Raw genomic sequence first — 11,787 nt, forward strand, 5'->3', positions numbered from 1 at the left:
GCTAAATTGAGTTGGAGCATAACATCTCAGGTCACTGCAATTCAAAAAATTAATGAGTAAATAGGCAATTTCCCCCCCCGAAATTGCAAGGTTTATCAAATACCCCCTGTAGTTAACGAAACATCAATTACCCCCCTGAAATTGCGTAACGTTAATCAATTTACCCCCTCCGTCAATTTTTCTGTTAACTGTTTACGGTTATGATCAATTACCCCCCTGAAATTTTACACTTATGTGCAAAATGCCCCCTGAACTTGAAAAATTAAAAAAAATTAAAAAATTCTGGAAAAATGAAAAATCAATAAAAAAAATTGAAAAAAAATATTAAAAAATTCTGGAAAATTGAAAAATTAATAAAAATGAAAAAAATCTGGAAAAATTAATAAAAATAAAAAAAATCTGAAAAAATTTAAAAAATCTAGAAAAATTAATAAAAATAAAATAATCTAATAAAATGAAAAATAATGAAAAAAATAAAAAAAATTAAAAAATTATGGAAAAAAATAAAATTTCAAAATTTCTAAAAAAATTAAAATTCTGGAAAAATGAAATTTTCGAAATTTTAAATTTTAATGAAATTCTGGAAAATAAAAATTCTGGAAATTCTCGAAAATAAAAATTATGGAAAATAAATTTTAATGAAATTTTAAATTTTCGAAAATAAAAACGAAATTCTAGAAAAAAGAAATTTTTCAAAATTTTTGAAATTTTCATTAGTATTTCTCAAACATTTTCCGGGAATTTTTTGTGTATTTATAAACCGAGAATAAGGGAAAAAATATGTGTATTTATAAACCGAGCTTAGGTTTTTTATGTATTTTTCGAAATTTTCATTAGTTTTTTTTCCGGGAATTTTTGTGTATTTATAAACCGGAAACTTTTTGTGTATTTATAAACCGAGAATAAGGGAAAAAATACACTGAAAAAACCTAAGCTCGACATATATACTAATCAAAATTTTGGAATTTCGAAAAATACATTTTTTCCAGAATTTCGAAATTTCGACATATATACTAATCAGAATATTTTTTATTTTCCAGAATTTTTTCATTATTTTTCATTTTATTAGATTATTTTATTTTTTTAATCATTTTTTATTTTTATTAATTTGTTCAGATTTTTTTTAATTTTTCTAGAATTTTTAAATTTTTTCAGATTTTTTTATTTTTATTAATTTTTCCTGTTTTTTTTAATTTTTTCCGTTTTTTCATTTTTATTAATTTTTCAATTTTCCAGAATTTTTTAATATTTTTTTCAATTTTTTTTATTGATTTTTCATTTTTCCAGAATTTTTTAACTTTTTTTAATATTTTTCCAGATTTTTTTTAATTTTTCAAGTTCAGGGTGCATTTTGCACATAAGTGTAAAATTTCAGGGGGGTAATTGATCATAACCGTAAACAGTTAACAGAAAAATTGACGGAGGGGGTAAATTGATTAACGTTATGCAATTTCACGGGGGGTAATTGATGTTTCGTTAACTACAGAGGGGTATTTGACAAACCTTGCAATTTCGGGGGGGAAATTGCCTATTTACTCAAAAATTAATAGACAAACCAGTAATTCTTGCAAGATTCGCAACCCTGTTAAGCTGGGGTTCCACTTTGGTGCCATTAATGGCACCAATGGCACCATCCAATTCCAACTCCACCACACACACACATCACACACACATCCCCACGCGGACCCACACACATCAACGGCCAGGATCTCTGCTATGGCACCAATGGCACCATTTCTAAGTCACTGAAGTATTTCCCGTTAAGCTGATATTGGTAGATTTGAATAAAAGGATATTCAAATAATACTTGATTGAAATAGGGTTAATTAAGTTTTTAGTCCCTATAAATATTTACAGTTTTGTTTTTAGTCCCTACAAAATAAAATCACACTTTTTAGTCCCTGTGACATTTTCCTTAAGCATTTTAGGGACCAAAAATGTTTATGGAATTTTTTTACAGGGACTAAAATGCTGATGGAAAAATTTTATAGGGACTAAAAATGTTGATGGAAAATTTTATAGGGACTAAAAAGTGCGATTTTATTTTGTAGGGACTAAAAACAAAATTCTGAATATTTATAGGGACTAAAAACTTAATTAACCCATTGAAATATGTAGATGATTTATATAAGATCTTAAACCTAAGGGCAGTCACTGTTAAGCAAATTAATTACTCAACAATTGAAAGAACACAACAATCTGTTCAATTCAAGTCGAATAACAATTCAAATTTTCCTTTTGTTAGTTTTCTAAGGAACCAACGGAAATAGGAATGCAGAAAAGGAACAACAACACAACCGTTCTTAGGAGCCAAGATCATACCTCTTTACATTGAGAAAAAGTATAATGGCAGTCAATTAACGGTGTTAGGCAAAGGGGGTCTCTCACATGATTTATCAAATAATAAGGGAGGTTTGTGCATAGTGAAAAAATAGAGGGGGTGTTTCTTACATTTGCATAAACTTTAGGGGAGGTTGATGTAATTTTCCCCTTAATTTAATGCTATGTATTTGAAAATTCAAATTTGTTTTGTTAAACGAAGTTTGTTTTTATTAAACAAATATTTGTTACCTATTATAATGGACACATGAAACGTATAAATTCTATATATGACCTCTTTTATAAGTTATCCTCGTCTAACTCCTCTAAATCAAATATTTATTGGTCTATTAATGTTGTTTCAACACCAATGTTTAAATCCGACAAATGAATAATATCAATATTCAAATCCATGTAAAACAATCTGAATCTAGTATTGTTAAAGTCATAGTTCAAGCTTAAATTTTGATCAAAAGAGTTTGAAGAAAGTTGAAGAACATATAGTTATATTTTCATTAATGTAAAGTTGAAAAATATTATTTTTCTTTACAATTTAGTAAACAAATATTGTTTTTTTTTTTTTTTGAGAGAAGTAAACAAATATTGTTTGTTATACGAAAAAAAAATAGAGAATCTAATTGTGGATTAAAACGACATATAATAGATAACTCCCTCAAAATATTAAACCATCTCGCAACCCTAGTTTAAGCTTCAGCTACCGTCGCTCTTCACAGTGAGTCTCGTTTCTCACTTTTCCATATCGCCGTACACTTTCAATATTCATTATCATATTATTGATTTTTATCACTTTGATCCCTTTTCTTGTGCAACACGTTTTTGTATCAATACAATCGTTTTTTTTTTTAACATTACTCTGGTGTGTGAATTTTCAGTTTATTCTTTAGCCTTTAGAAGATGAATGACGACCACAGCATATATAACGCTCTATATGGAGTGTTTACAGATTCGTCTTGTAGAAAGCGAAGAAAACACGACGATTCCTCAAAGATACAAGACCTTACTGAACGGGTAAATTTTGTTTTTACCGGAAAAAAACACGACGATTCCTCGAAGATACAACGGGTAAATTTTGTTTCTACCGGAAAAAAACACGACAATTCCTCGAAGATACAAGACCTTGCTAAAAGGGTAAATTTTGTTTCTACCGGAAAACAACACGACGATTCCTCGAAAATACAAGACCTTACTAATCGAGTAAATTTTGTTTCTAACGGAAAAAAACACGAGAATTCCTCGAAGATACAAGACCTTACTAAACGGGTAAATTTTGTTTCTACCGGAAAAAAACACGACAATTCCTCGAAGATACAAGACCTTACTAAACGGGTAAATTCTGTCTCTACCGGAACAAAACACGACGATTCCTCGAAGATACAAGACCTTACTAAAAGGGTAAATTTTGTTTCTACCGGAAAAAAACACGACGATTCCTCGAAGATACAAGACCTTACTAATCGGGTAAATTTTGTTTCTACTGGAAAAAAACACGACAATTCCTCGAAGATACAAGACCTTACTAAACGGGTAAATTTTGTTTCTACCGGAAAAAAACACGACGATTCCTTGAAGATACAAGACCTTACTAAACCGGTGAATTTTGTTTCTGCCGGAACTTTCATGCCTAATGAGGATAAATTTGATGACAATAAGCAGGAGCAGGGTCTAGGTCAGGAGGGATCATTGGATGTTGGGAAATCCGAGAGTTACTCGAAGGGAATGGGAATGAAACTGATGGAGAAAATGGGTTATAAAGGAGGTGGTCTTGGGAAGAATGAGCAGGGTATTTTGAATCCTATCGAGGCGAAACTGAGGGGTAAATATTCTGGTCTTGGGTTTAACAAATCGAATGAGACTATAACTCCTTTGCCCGTTTTGGAGACGGAGAAGAAGGGTGAACCGGGAGAAGGCGTGCAGCCTATTGTTGGAAGAAAGAAAAGACATGCATTGTTAAAGCAGTTGAAGAAGCAGTCTGTAACTGCCGAAGGTCTGTTGGCTAGCCAGAAAGAACAAGAGTCTGAGGTTGTTCAAAAGATTTATGATGTGAGGGGACAACATTGAAGGTTTGTATTAGCTTAGAATGCTTGTTTGAAAATGTTTGTCCAGTCAAAGGTATGGAGGACCAAAATATGAACTAGTTCTTCTTTGTAAAGAAAAACAAGTTTATTTTTCTATTGTTAAAAAAGATTAATTTATTAGCCTTGTTAGTGAAAACTAGCTCTTTAAATGCCTATGCACGTACTGGTCTACATTGTTAATTATGCATTAGATTGAAAACTCCTGTTTAGATATTTTTGATGAAATGTTAAGAGTATTTTTTTACTACAAGGAAACAAGGGAAACAAAGTAGTAGTAGGATATAACAAAACTAACTCCCAATATTTTAGATTGAGTACAAATTTGTTGTGTTTTCTTATTCTCCATCCGTCTCATAATACCTGAGTATTTTGCTTATGTCACACACATAATATATTGAGAAAAAAAAAGTATTTTGCTCAATATATTATGTGTTATATTTTAGATAAATCTAATATTTTACCTTCTTTTGTGTTAACCATTATGGTTCTTTGGGGGAAATTGGCTCTAATAATATGGAGTTCGGTCAGAACATAAGTGAAGTTTGGTCAAGAGTTTTAATATATTAGATGTTACTTTTTTGATATTTGGTCAAGAGTTTTAATATATTATTTGGTCAAGATAAATCTATTATTTACTTTTTTTTTGTCTGTGTGTGTTAACCCCTTAGTTCTTTGGGGGGAAAGAAGTTCTAATAATCTAGAGTTCGACCAAAACGTAAGTAAAGTCTGGTTAAGAATTGTTCCCATAAGGAATCAAATCCGGGTTCTTTCGATCAATTTGTCCCAGTGAGAGTTCATTAACCACTTGAGCCAAGTCATTTAGTTTTTTTTTTTTTTTTGAAAGACCAAGTCATTTAGTTAAATCTATTATTTTACTATGTTCTTATAATATTAATTAACATTATTAAAAAATGATAATTTTTTAATTTGGATATATAAAAACTAATTAAAATTTAATTGCATTAAACTGAATTAGATAAGATGATTTTTTTTCTTCTTATAAGATTATTCTTTTTAAATTAGCAATCAAAACTTAACCAAACCAGACATGATTTTATCTCTAGATGAGATGAGTTTTTAGCTTAAAACTTATTCATACCGCATCTCGGATATCCATACTTAACGGTTACTCTTTCCGTTTGTTTTTAAGTGTTATTTGATATTTGATTTTTGTTTTTACTTAGCTGTTGTTTTGACCTTTTAAAGGTACAATTTGTTAATATACACATTCTCAATTACTCATACTTACTATTTTTTAACAAAACTAGCTAATGCTATGTATTTAGAAAATTCAAATTTGTTTTTTTTAACAAAGTTTGTATTTTTCAAACAAAATTTTGTTATAGACACATGAAAAGTATAAATTCTTTATATGACCCCTCTAAGTTATTCTCATGACTTCTCTAAATACAAAATTTTTAAAGAATATTCTTTAAGACTTTTAAATGATATATTTTTATGAAAATATGTGTAATCAATGCATTGAAAATAAAAAATATTTGATTTTTTTATAAAATAATTTCTTTTTTTAGAATCCTTAAAGAGTGTCTCGAAGCACTCGTTAACAAGACCCAATATTTATTGGTTTATTAATAATGTGCCAATACCAATATTTAAATCTGACAAATGAATAATTAATATCTAATTCAAATTTATGTCACACAATGTGAATCTAATATTGTTAAAGTCATAATTTAAGCTTAAATTTTGATAAAAGATGTTTGAGGAAAGTTGAAGAAAATAGTTATATTTTTTAGGGTTAAATATGTTTCTAGTCCCTATAAATATGTCAACTTTTCGTTTTAGTCCCTCTAAAATTTTCCTTCAACTTTTAATCCCTATAAAATTTTCAATCTTCACTTTTGGTCCCTCTTTTAAAGTAAACTCATATGTAGAATTCATATTTTTTAATAAAATTTTCCAGAAAAATTCAAAATATTATAAGAATCACTCCAAAAAAAATTTAGAATTTTTTAACAAAACATAAATTTAATATGAATTTTTATATTTTTAACGATTAAAAATTCATATTTAATTTGTGTTTTGTTAAAAAATTCTAATTTTCTTTGGAAATTTTTTATAGAATATTTTACACATTTCTGCACAATTTCATTAAAAAAATACAAAAATTAAATTAAAAATAGGGACCAAAAGTAGTGATTGAAAATTTTATAGGGACTAAAAGTTGAAGAAAAATTTTCAAGGGAATAAAACGAAAAGTTGACATATTTATAAGGACCAAAAACATATTTAACCCTATTTTTTTATTAATGTAAAGTTGAAAAATATCATTTTTATTTACAATTATTAAGAAAAAAAAATTGTTTGTTGTAATAAAAGAGATAAAGTGTGAGTAAAAACAAAGAATTGTTTGTTATGCGAGAGAAAGATAAAGAATCTCATTATTGGAAAAGATAATTTGTTTAAAAAAAAATTAAGACTTTAATAGTGAATTAAAACGAAATATAATAGAAAAAAATTAACAACTCCCTCAAAAAATTAAACCACACGCAACCCTAGTTTAGCTTCAACTACCGTCGCTCTTCACGGTGCGTTTCCTTTCTCACTTTTCCATATCGCCGTACGCTTTCAATATTCATTATCGATTTTTATATCATTACTCTGGTGTGTGAATTTTCAGTTTATTCTTCTAGCCTTTAGGAAGATGAATGACGATCACACCAAAGACGATGCTCTCTATGGGGTCTTTAACGATTCGTCTTGTAGAAAGCGGAGAAAACACTGCGATTCCTCGAAGATACAAGACCTCACTAAACCGGTTAATTTCGTTTCTACCGGAACTTTTATGCCTAATGAGGATAAATTTGATGACAGTAAGCAGGAGCAGGGTCTAGCTCAGGAGGAATCAATGAATGTTGGGAAATTCGACCATTATAACGGAATGGGAATGAAGCTGATGGAGAAAATGGGTTATAAAGGAGGTGGTCTAGGGAAGAATGAGCAGGGTATTTTGAATCCTATCGAGGCGAAACTGAGGGATAGATTTTCTGGTCTTGGATTTAACAATTCGAAGGAGACTATAACTCCGTTGCCTGATTTGGAGACGGAGGAGAAGAGTGAACCGGGAGAAGGCGTGCAGCCGATTGTTGGAAGAAAGAAAAGACAAGCATTGTTAAAGCGGTTGAAGAAGCAGAAAGAACGGGAAGTGGATGAAACTGCCGAGGTTGTTCAGAAGATTTATGATATGAGGGGACCGCAGACACGAGTGTATACGAATTTGTCTGATTTGAATGCTGAGGAGAAAGCGAAGGAAAAAGATGTTCCGATGCCAGAACTTCAGCATAACGTAGCACTAGTAGTTCAGATGACGGAGGCTGACATCCGAGTGATTGATAGAGATTTGCGGAAAGAGAGGGATGTAACACTTAGCTTGAAAAGAGAAAAGGAGAAGTTGGAAGCTGAGGCAGCTTTTCAGAATAAGCAGCTGGATAATTATGAGAATATAATGAGTATGCTGGATCGAGTCAGAGAAGAAAATGCATTAGCATTGGATTCCCTTGCTCAATACTTTAGGCACATGCACAAAAGATATGTTGAGTACTATAAGTCGTGTAACTTGGCATCCGTTGCTTGCTCGTACGCTCTGCCTTTTTTTAACAGAGTGTTCCAAGGGTGGGATCCTCTTCGAAATCCATCTCATGGTTTGGAGTTGGTATCAGAGTGGAAGACATTGCTTCTAGGAGATGATTGTTTTGATATACAGGACATATCATCACCGTATGTTCACTTGGTTTCAGAGGTTGTATTGCCAGCTGTTAGAGTATCTGGTGTCAATACCTGGCATGCACGGGATCCTGAGCCGATGCTACGGTTTTTGGATTCATGGGAAAAATTGCTTCCTTCTTCAGTTCTTGCTACTATATTAGACACCATAGTCATGCCAAAACTATTAAGTGCTGTAGATACTTGGGAACCACATCGCGAGACAATTCCTATCCACACATGGGTGCATCCATGGCTACCTCTGCTAGGGCACAAGATGGAGAGGGAGGGTATCTACCAGAGGGTTCGTTACAAATTGAGTAATGTTCTTGGCGCATGGCATCCAAGTGATGGTTCTGCATATGCTATATTGTCCCCTTGGAAGGCTTTATTTGATTCTGATAGTTGGCGACAACTTATGCACCGATATATTGTACCAAAGCTGAAGGTTGTCTTGCGAGATGACTTCCAAGTGAACCCGAGAAGTCAGAATCTTGATCAATTTTATTGGGTGATGAACTGGGCTTCGGCTATTCCAATTCATCTGATGGTTGATATAATGCAGATCTTCTTTACCAAGTGGCTTACGGTTTTGTATCATTGGTTGTGCTCAAATCCTAACTACGGTGAAGTTAGAAAATGGTATTTAGACTGGAAAGAACTTATTCCAAAAGAACTTTTGGCAAATGAAAGTATTCGATACAAGCTCCATTGCGGTCTTTGTATGATGAATCAGGCTGTTGAAGGTATGGAGGTGGTGCAACCTTGTTTGAATGAGAATATTAGCTATATTAGGGTAAGTGAGCAGAGGAAATTTGAGACTCTGCAGAAAGCAGCAGCCTCTGCTCAACAACATGCTTCTGCAGGCATGGGCGGTGCTGTCAATTCATATGGTGTGAATAAAATCAGCGTGAAAGAACTTATTGAAGCCTATGCTCAGGATCATGGTTTACTGTTCAAACCTAAATCTGGTAGAATGCACAACGGTCATGAAATATATGCGTTTGGCAATGTCAGCATAATAATCGACTCTCTAAATCAAAAGGTCTATGCCCAAAATGCAGAAACATGGTCTTTAGAAACTCTCGAACAATTGCTAGAGTTGCAAAATAAATTCCCTAGTAGAAGACGTTGAATTTCTTTAGGGTTTTTGTATCAGTTATTTTCTCTTGATTTACTGGCTAAAGGATATTGTAGTTTTCTTATGTTTTGTTTCAATATCCAAACATGCTGTAAAATTATAGGCAGATAATACAGGCGAAATGAAGTCAACGTTTTTTTTTTTCTTAATGTTAACTGCTGTTTTGGATGTGAATATATTTAGAGATCGAGGGAAGGAACATATACATTGGCCAATCCTTGTGCATGCCATTCTTCTTCTGTTTAATTTAAAGCTTACTGTTCCCAGAAATTGGGCAATTCTGATGCAATGATACCTGCTGCTGCAGTTAGAATCGTTGTTTCTTAGTAAATAAAGTAAGACAAATTTCACAGATAATAGAGCAGAAAATTCCGTCAGAGAACAATATAAGCATCCCTCTTGCACATATATGCTTAAAACGAAGAAGGAAAACTTATAATTGAAACAGTTTATTTTAGTTTCCAGTTTCTAAGCTTATTAATAAACATACTTCTGTAATAGAACCATTCACAGAACACCAGACATTGTTAATCTTCATTCCATTGCTCTATCACATAAGTTTCGAGGGAAATTTGGGAAATTGTACCCAATGTTAGCGCGCGCGCGCACACACACAACAAAATAGACTAATAATACAATGTGGTAGGTAAACTAATACCCTTGATGCAGAAGCAGTTTGTTTATCATTCTGTTTTTATGTTTTTTTCCTTCTGAATTTTCGTCTGTTACATTACTATGAAAAGAATCTGGTCATTTTCATTTTGTTAGTATAACTATTGAAAGAAAAAAAATAAAGTTAAAGAGGGAATGATCCGGCATCAAAATTAAAGAGATTGTTAGCTTTTACAAACCATAGGCGGTATGGAAATTATTGGTCATATCCCTTTGTTCCTCATTTCGTTGGACATAATGTTTTTGGTTTATCAATTGTATGCTTCTTAGTCTTACAGAGTCATTATACTAAATGCAATCTTTTTTTAGCAGTTCCTAACTGTTATTTCTCACTTATAATCATTTTTATATTTGCTCCGCTATCGAATTATTCTTTTAGAGATGTCATGGATAGGGATGCTCTTTTGGTATACCTGTGTGAGAAAAGCAGGTCTACAAGTGACTCTGCCTCAAATGTTAACAATTGCCTTTAGTTCAAGGAGATACTCCAAATTTTGATATCGATGAGGAGATTGATTCCAACATTTGGATCCTAAATCACGATGGAACGAAACAAAGGATTATGAAGTTACAAACTACATCCTCGCAAAGTTCCCTGAAATGTATAGATGTATTTTTAACACAAAAGTTCCCACGAATATATGCTTTTACAGCAACAAAATTTCGGTATTATAGATGTATTTTTGTGTGCTAAGCTAACATTGCATATACGATACAGGGATTCTAGTTATTTGGTGTCTATATTTGGTTTGAGAGCTTGAAATTTAAGATGTCCTGCAAGCTTATAAACTGGTTGTTTCGTCATTTTATTTTAACATGTATGCTTCTAATATCGTGTCTCATCTGTTCTAATAATCTTTCCTTTTCCCGTGATGGTCTTAATGATGCGGGTGTTTGAAGGAGGAATTAGCAACTCTGAAATTTGACTCTTTGGAGTATCACTATATCTCCGGATAATTAAACTACTCGCAGAAGTGTGGGAGCACTTATTAGAAACAAATGATTCGCGTTCTCATGGAATGGGAGAATTGGAATTCAAACTGAGAAAGCTCTTCAGTTTGATAGATGTCTCAAGCTCTTCTTCCTGAAGAAGTTTATGTTTCATGGTACAATCAAACAATGAAAGGCAGAAAAATTGAGGACCAAAATATGAACCAGTACCTCTTTGTGAAGAAAAACAAGTTTATCTTTTCAATGTCTAAAGATTAATTTTATAGCCTTGCAAGTAAAACTTTGCTCTTTCAATACCTATACATTGTAAATTATGCATCATGTTGAAATAATTCATGTTTATATTTTCTTGATGAAATGTTAAGTTTTTTGTTACTGCATAGAAATAAGGAAATCAAACTACTTGCTCCGGTTTCATATGTATGAAAAAATAATTATGTTCGTACGTATTAAGAAAAGTAGTTAGACTCTTTGTAAAAAAAAAGTAGTTAGACTCATTTAATACTCTAAAAGTAAAAAGAAAAGTAATTGTATATTTCTAATTATCTCTTATAGAAATTTGTTTCATAAAAATTAAAAGGTTATTGAAAAATTAAATTTAAATCGATTGAAGAGTAATTGTTTTCAAGTTAAAATTTCTATTTTTTACTTTCTTAACTAGTGTCCCCGTTAAGTGCCCCGGAGGCACTAGTTAACATAACCCGTAAAAAAAATAGAATTATATACGATAGAGTAATTAACCTGTGTTTTCAAAGGATGTGTGATACACGTGTTGAGAAACATCATTGATCTCTAAGAAATAAATTGAGAAAAAGATGATGTGGTGCTAAATTCTAACTGCTATCGTAAACAAATCTCTAACTATATCTAACTTAGAAAGAACAA

The 11,787-nt window shown here is 31.7% G+C and overlaps 1 protein-coding gene and 1 pseudogene across 2 annotated transcripts; both read left to right on the forward strand.

Annotated features, from left to right (window-relative positions):
• The first annotated feature begins 3,234 nt into the window (after nucleotides 1-3,234).
• LOC146908176 (uncharacterized) lies at nucleotides 3,235-4,398 on the forward strand. The gene has a single exon (XM_085729237.1). It carries the CDS (start codon nucleotides 3,235-3,237, stop codon nucleotides 4,396-4,398), a length of 1,164 nt encoding a protein of 387 aa, XP_085585363.1.
• A 2,509-nt stretch (nucleotides 4,399-6,907) lies between these two features.
• On the forward strand, nucleotides 6,908-9,453 carry LOC146908177 (septin and tuftelin-interacting protein 1 homolog 1 pseudogene; annotated as a pseudogene). Its single transcript, XR_015018993.1, has 2 exons — nucleotides 6,908-6,964; nucleotides 7,057-9,453. The product of XR_015018993.1 is annotated as a septin and tuftelin-interacting protein 1 homolog 1 pseudogene (transcript).
• Nucleotides 9,454-11,787: the final 2,334 nt, after the last annotated feature.

Source organism: Medicago sativa, chromosome 7 (assembly GCF_051527215.1).
Source record: "Medicago sativa cultivar Bolivia chromosome 7, Bolivia_mono, whole genome shotgun sequence".
NCBI lineage: Eukaryota > Viridiplantae > Streptophyta > Magnoliopsida > Fabales > Fabaceae > Medicago > Medicago sativa.

Bases quoted from the DNA above. Each gene is read 5' to 3' on its own strand.
- LOC146908176 (XM_085729237.1), top strand. From the start codon at position 3,235: ATGAATGACGACCACAGCATATATAACGCTCTATATGGAGTGTTTACA.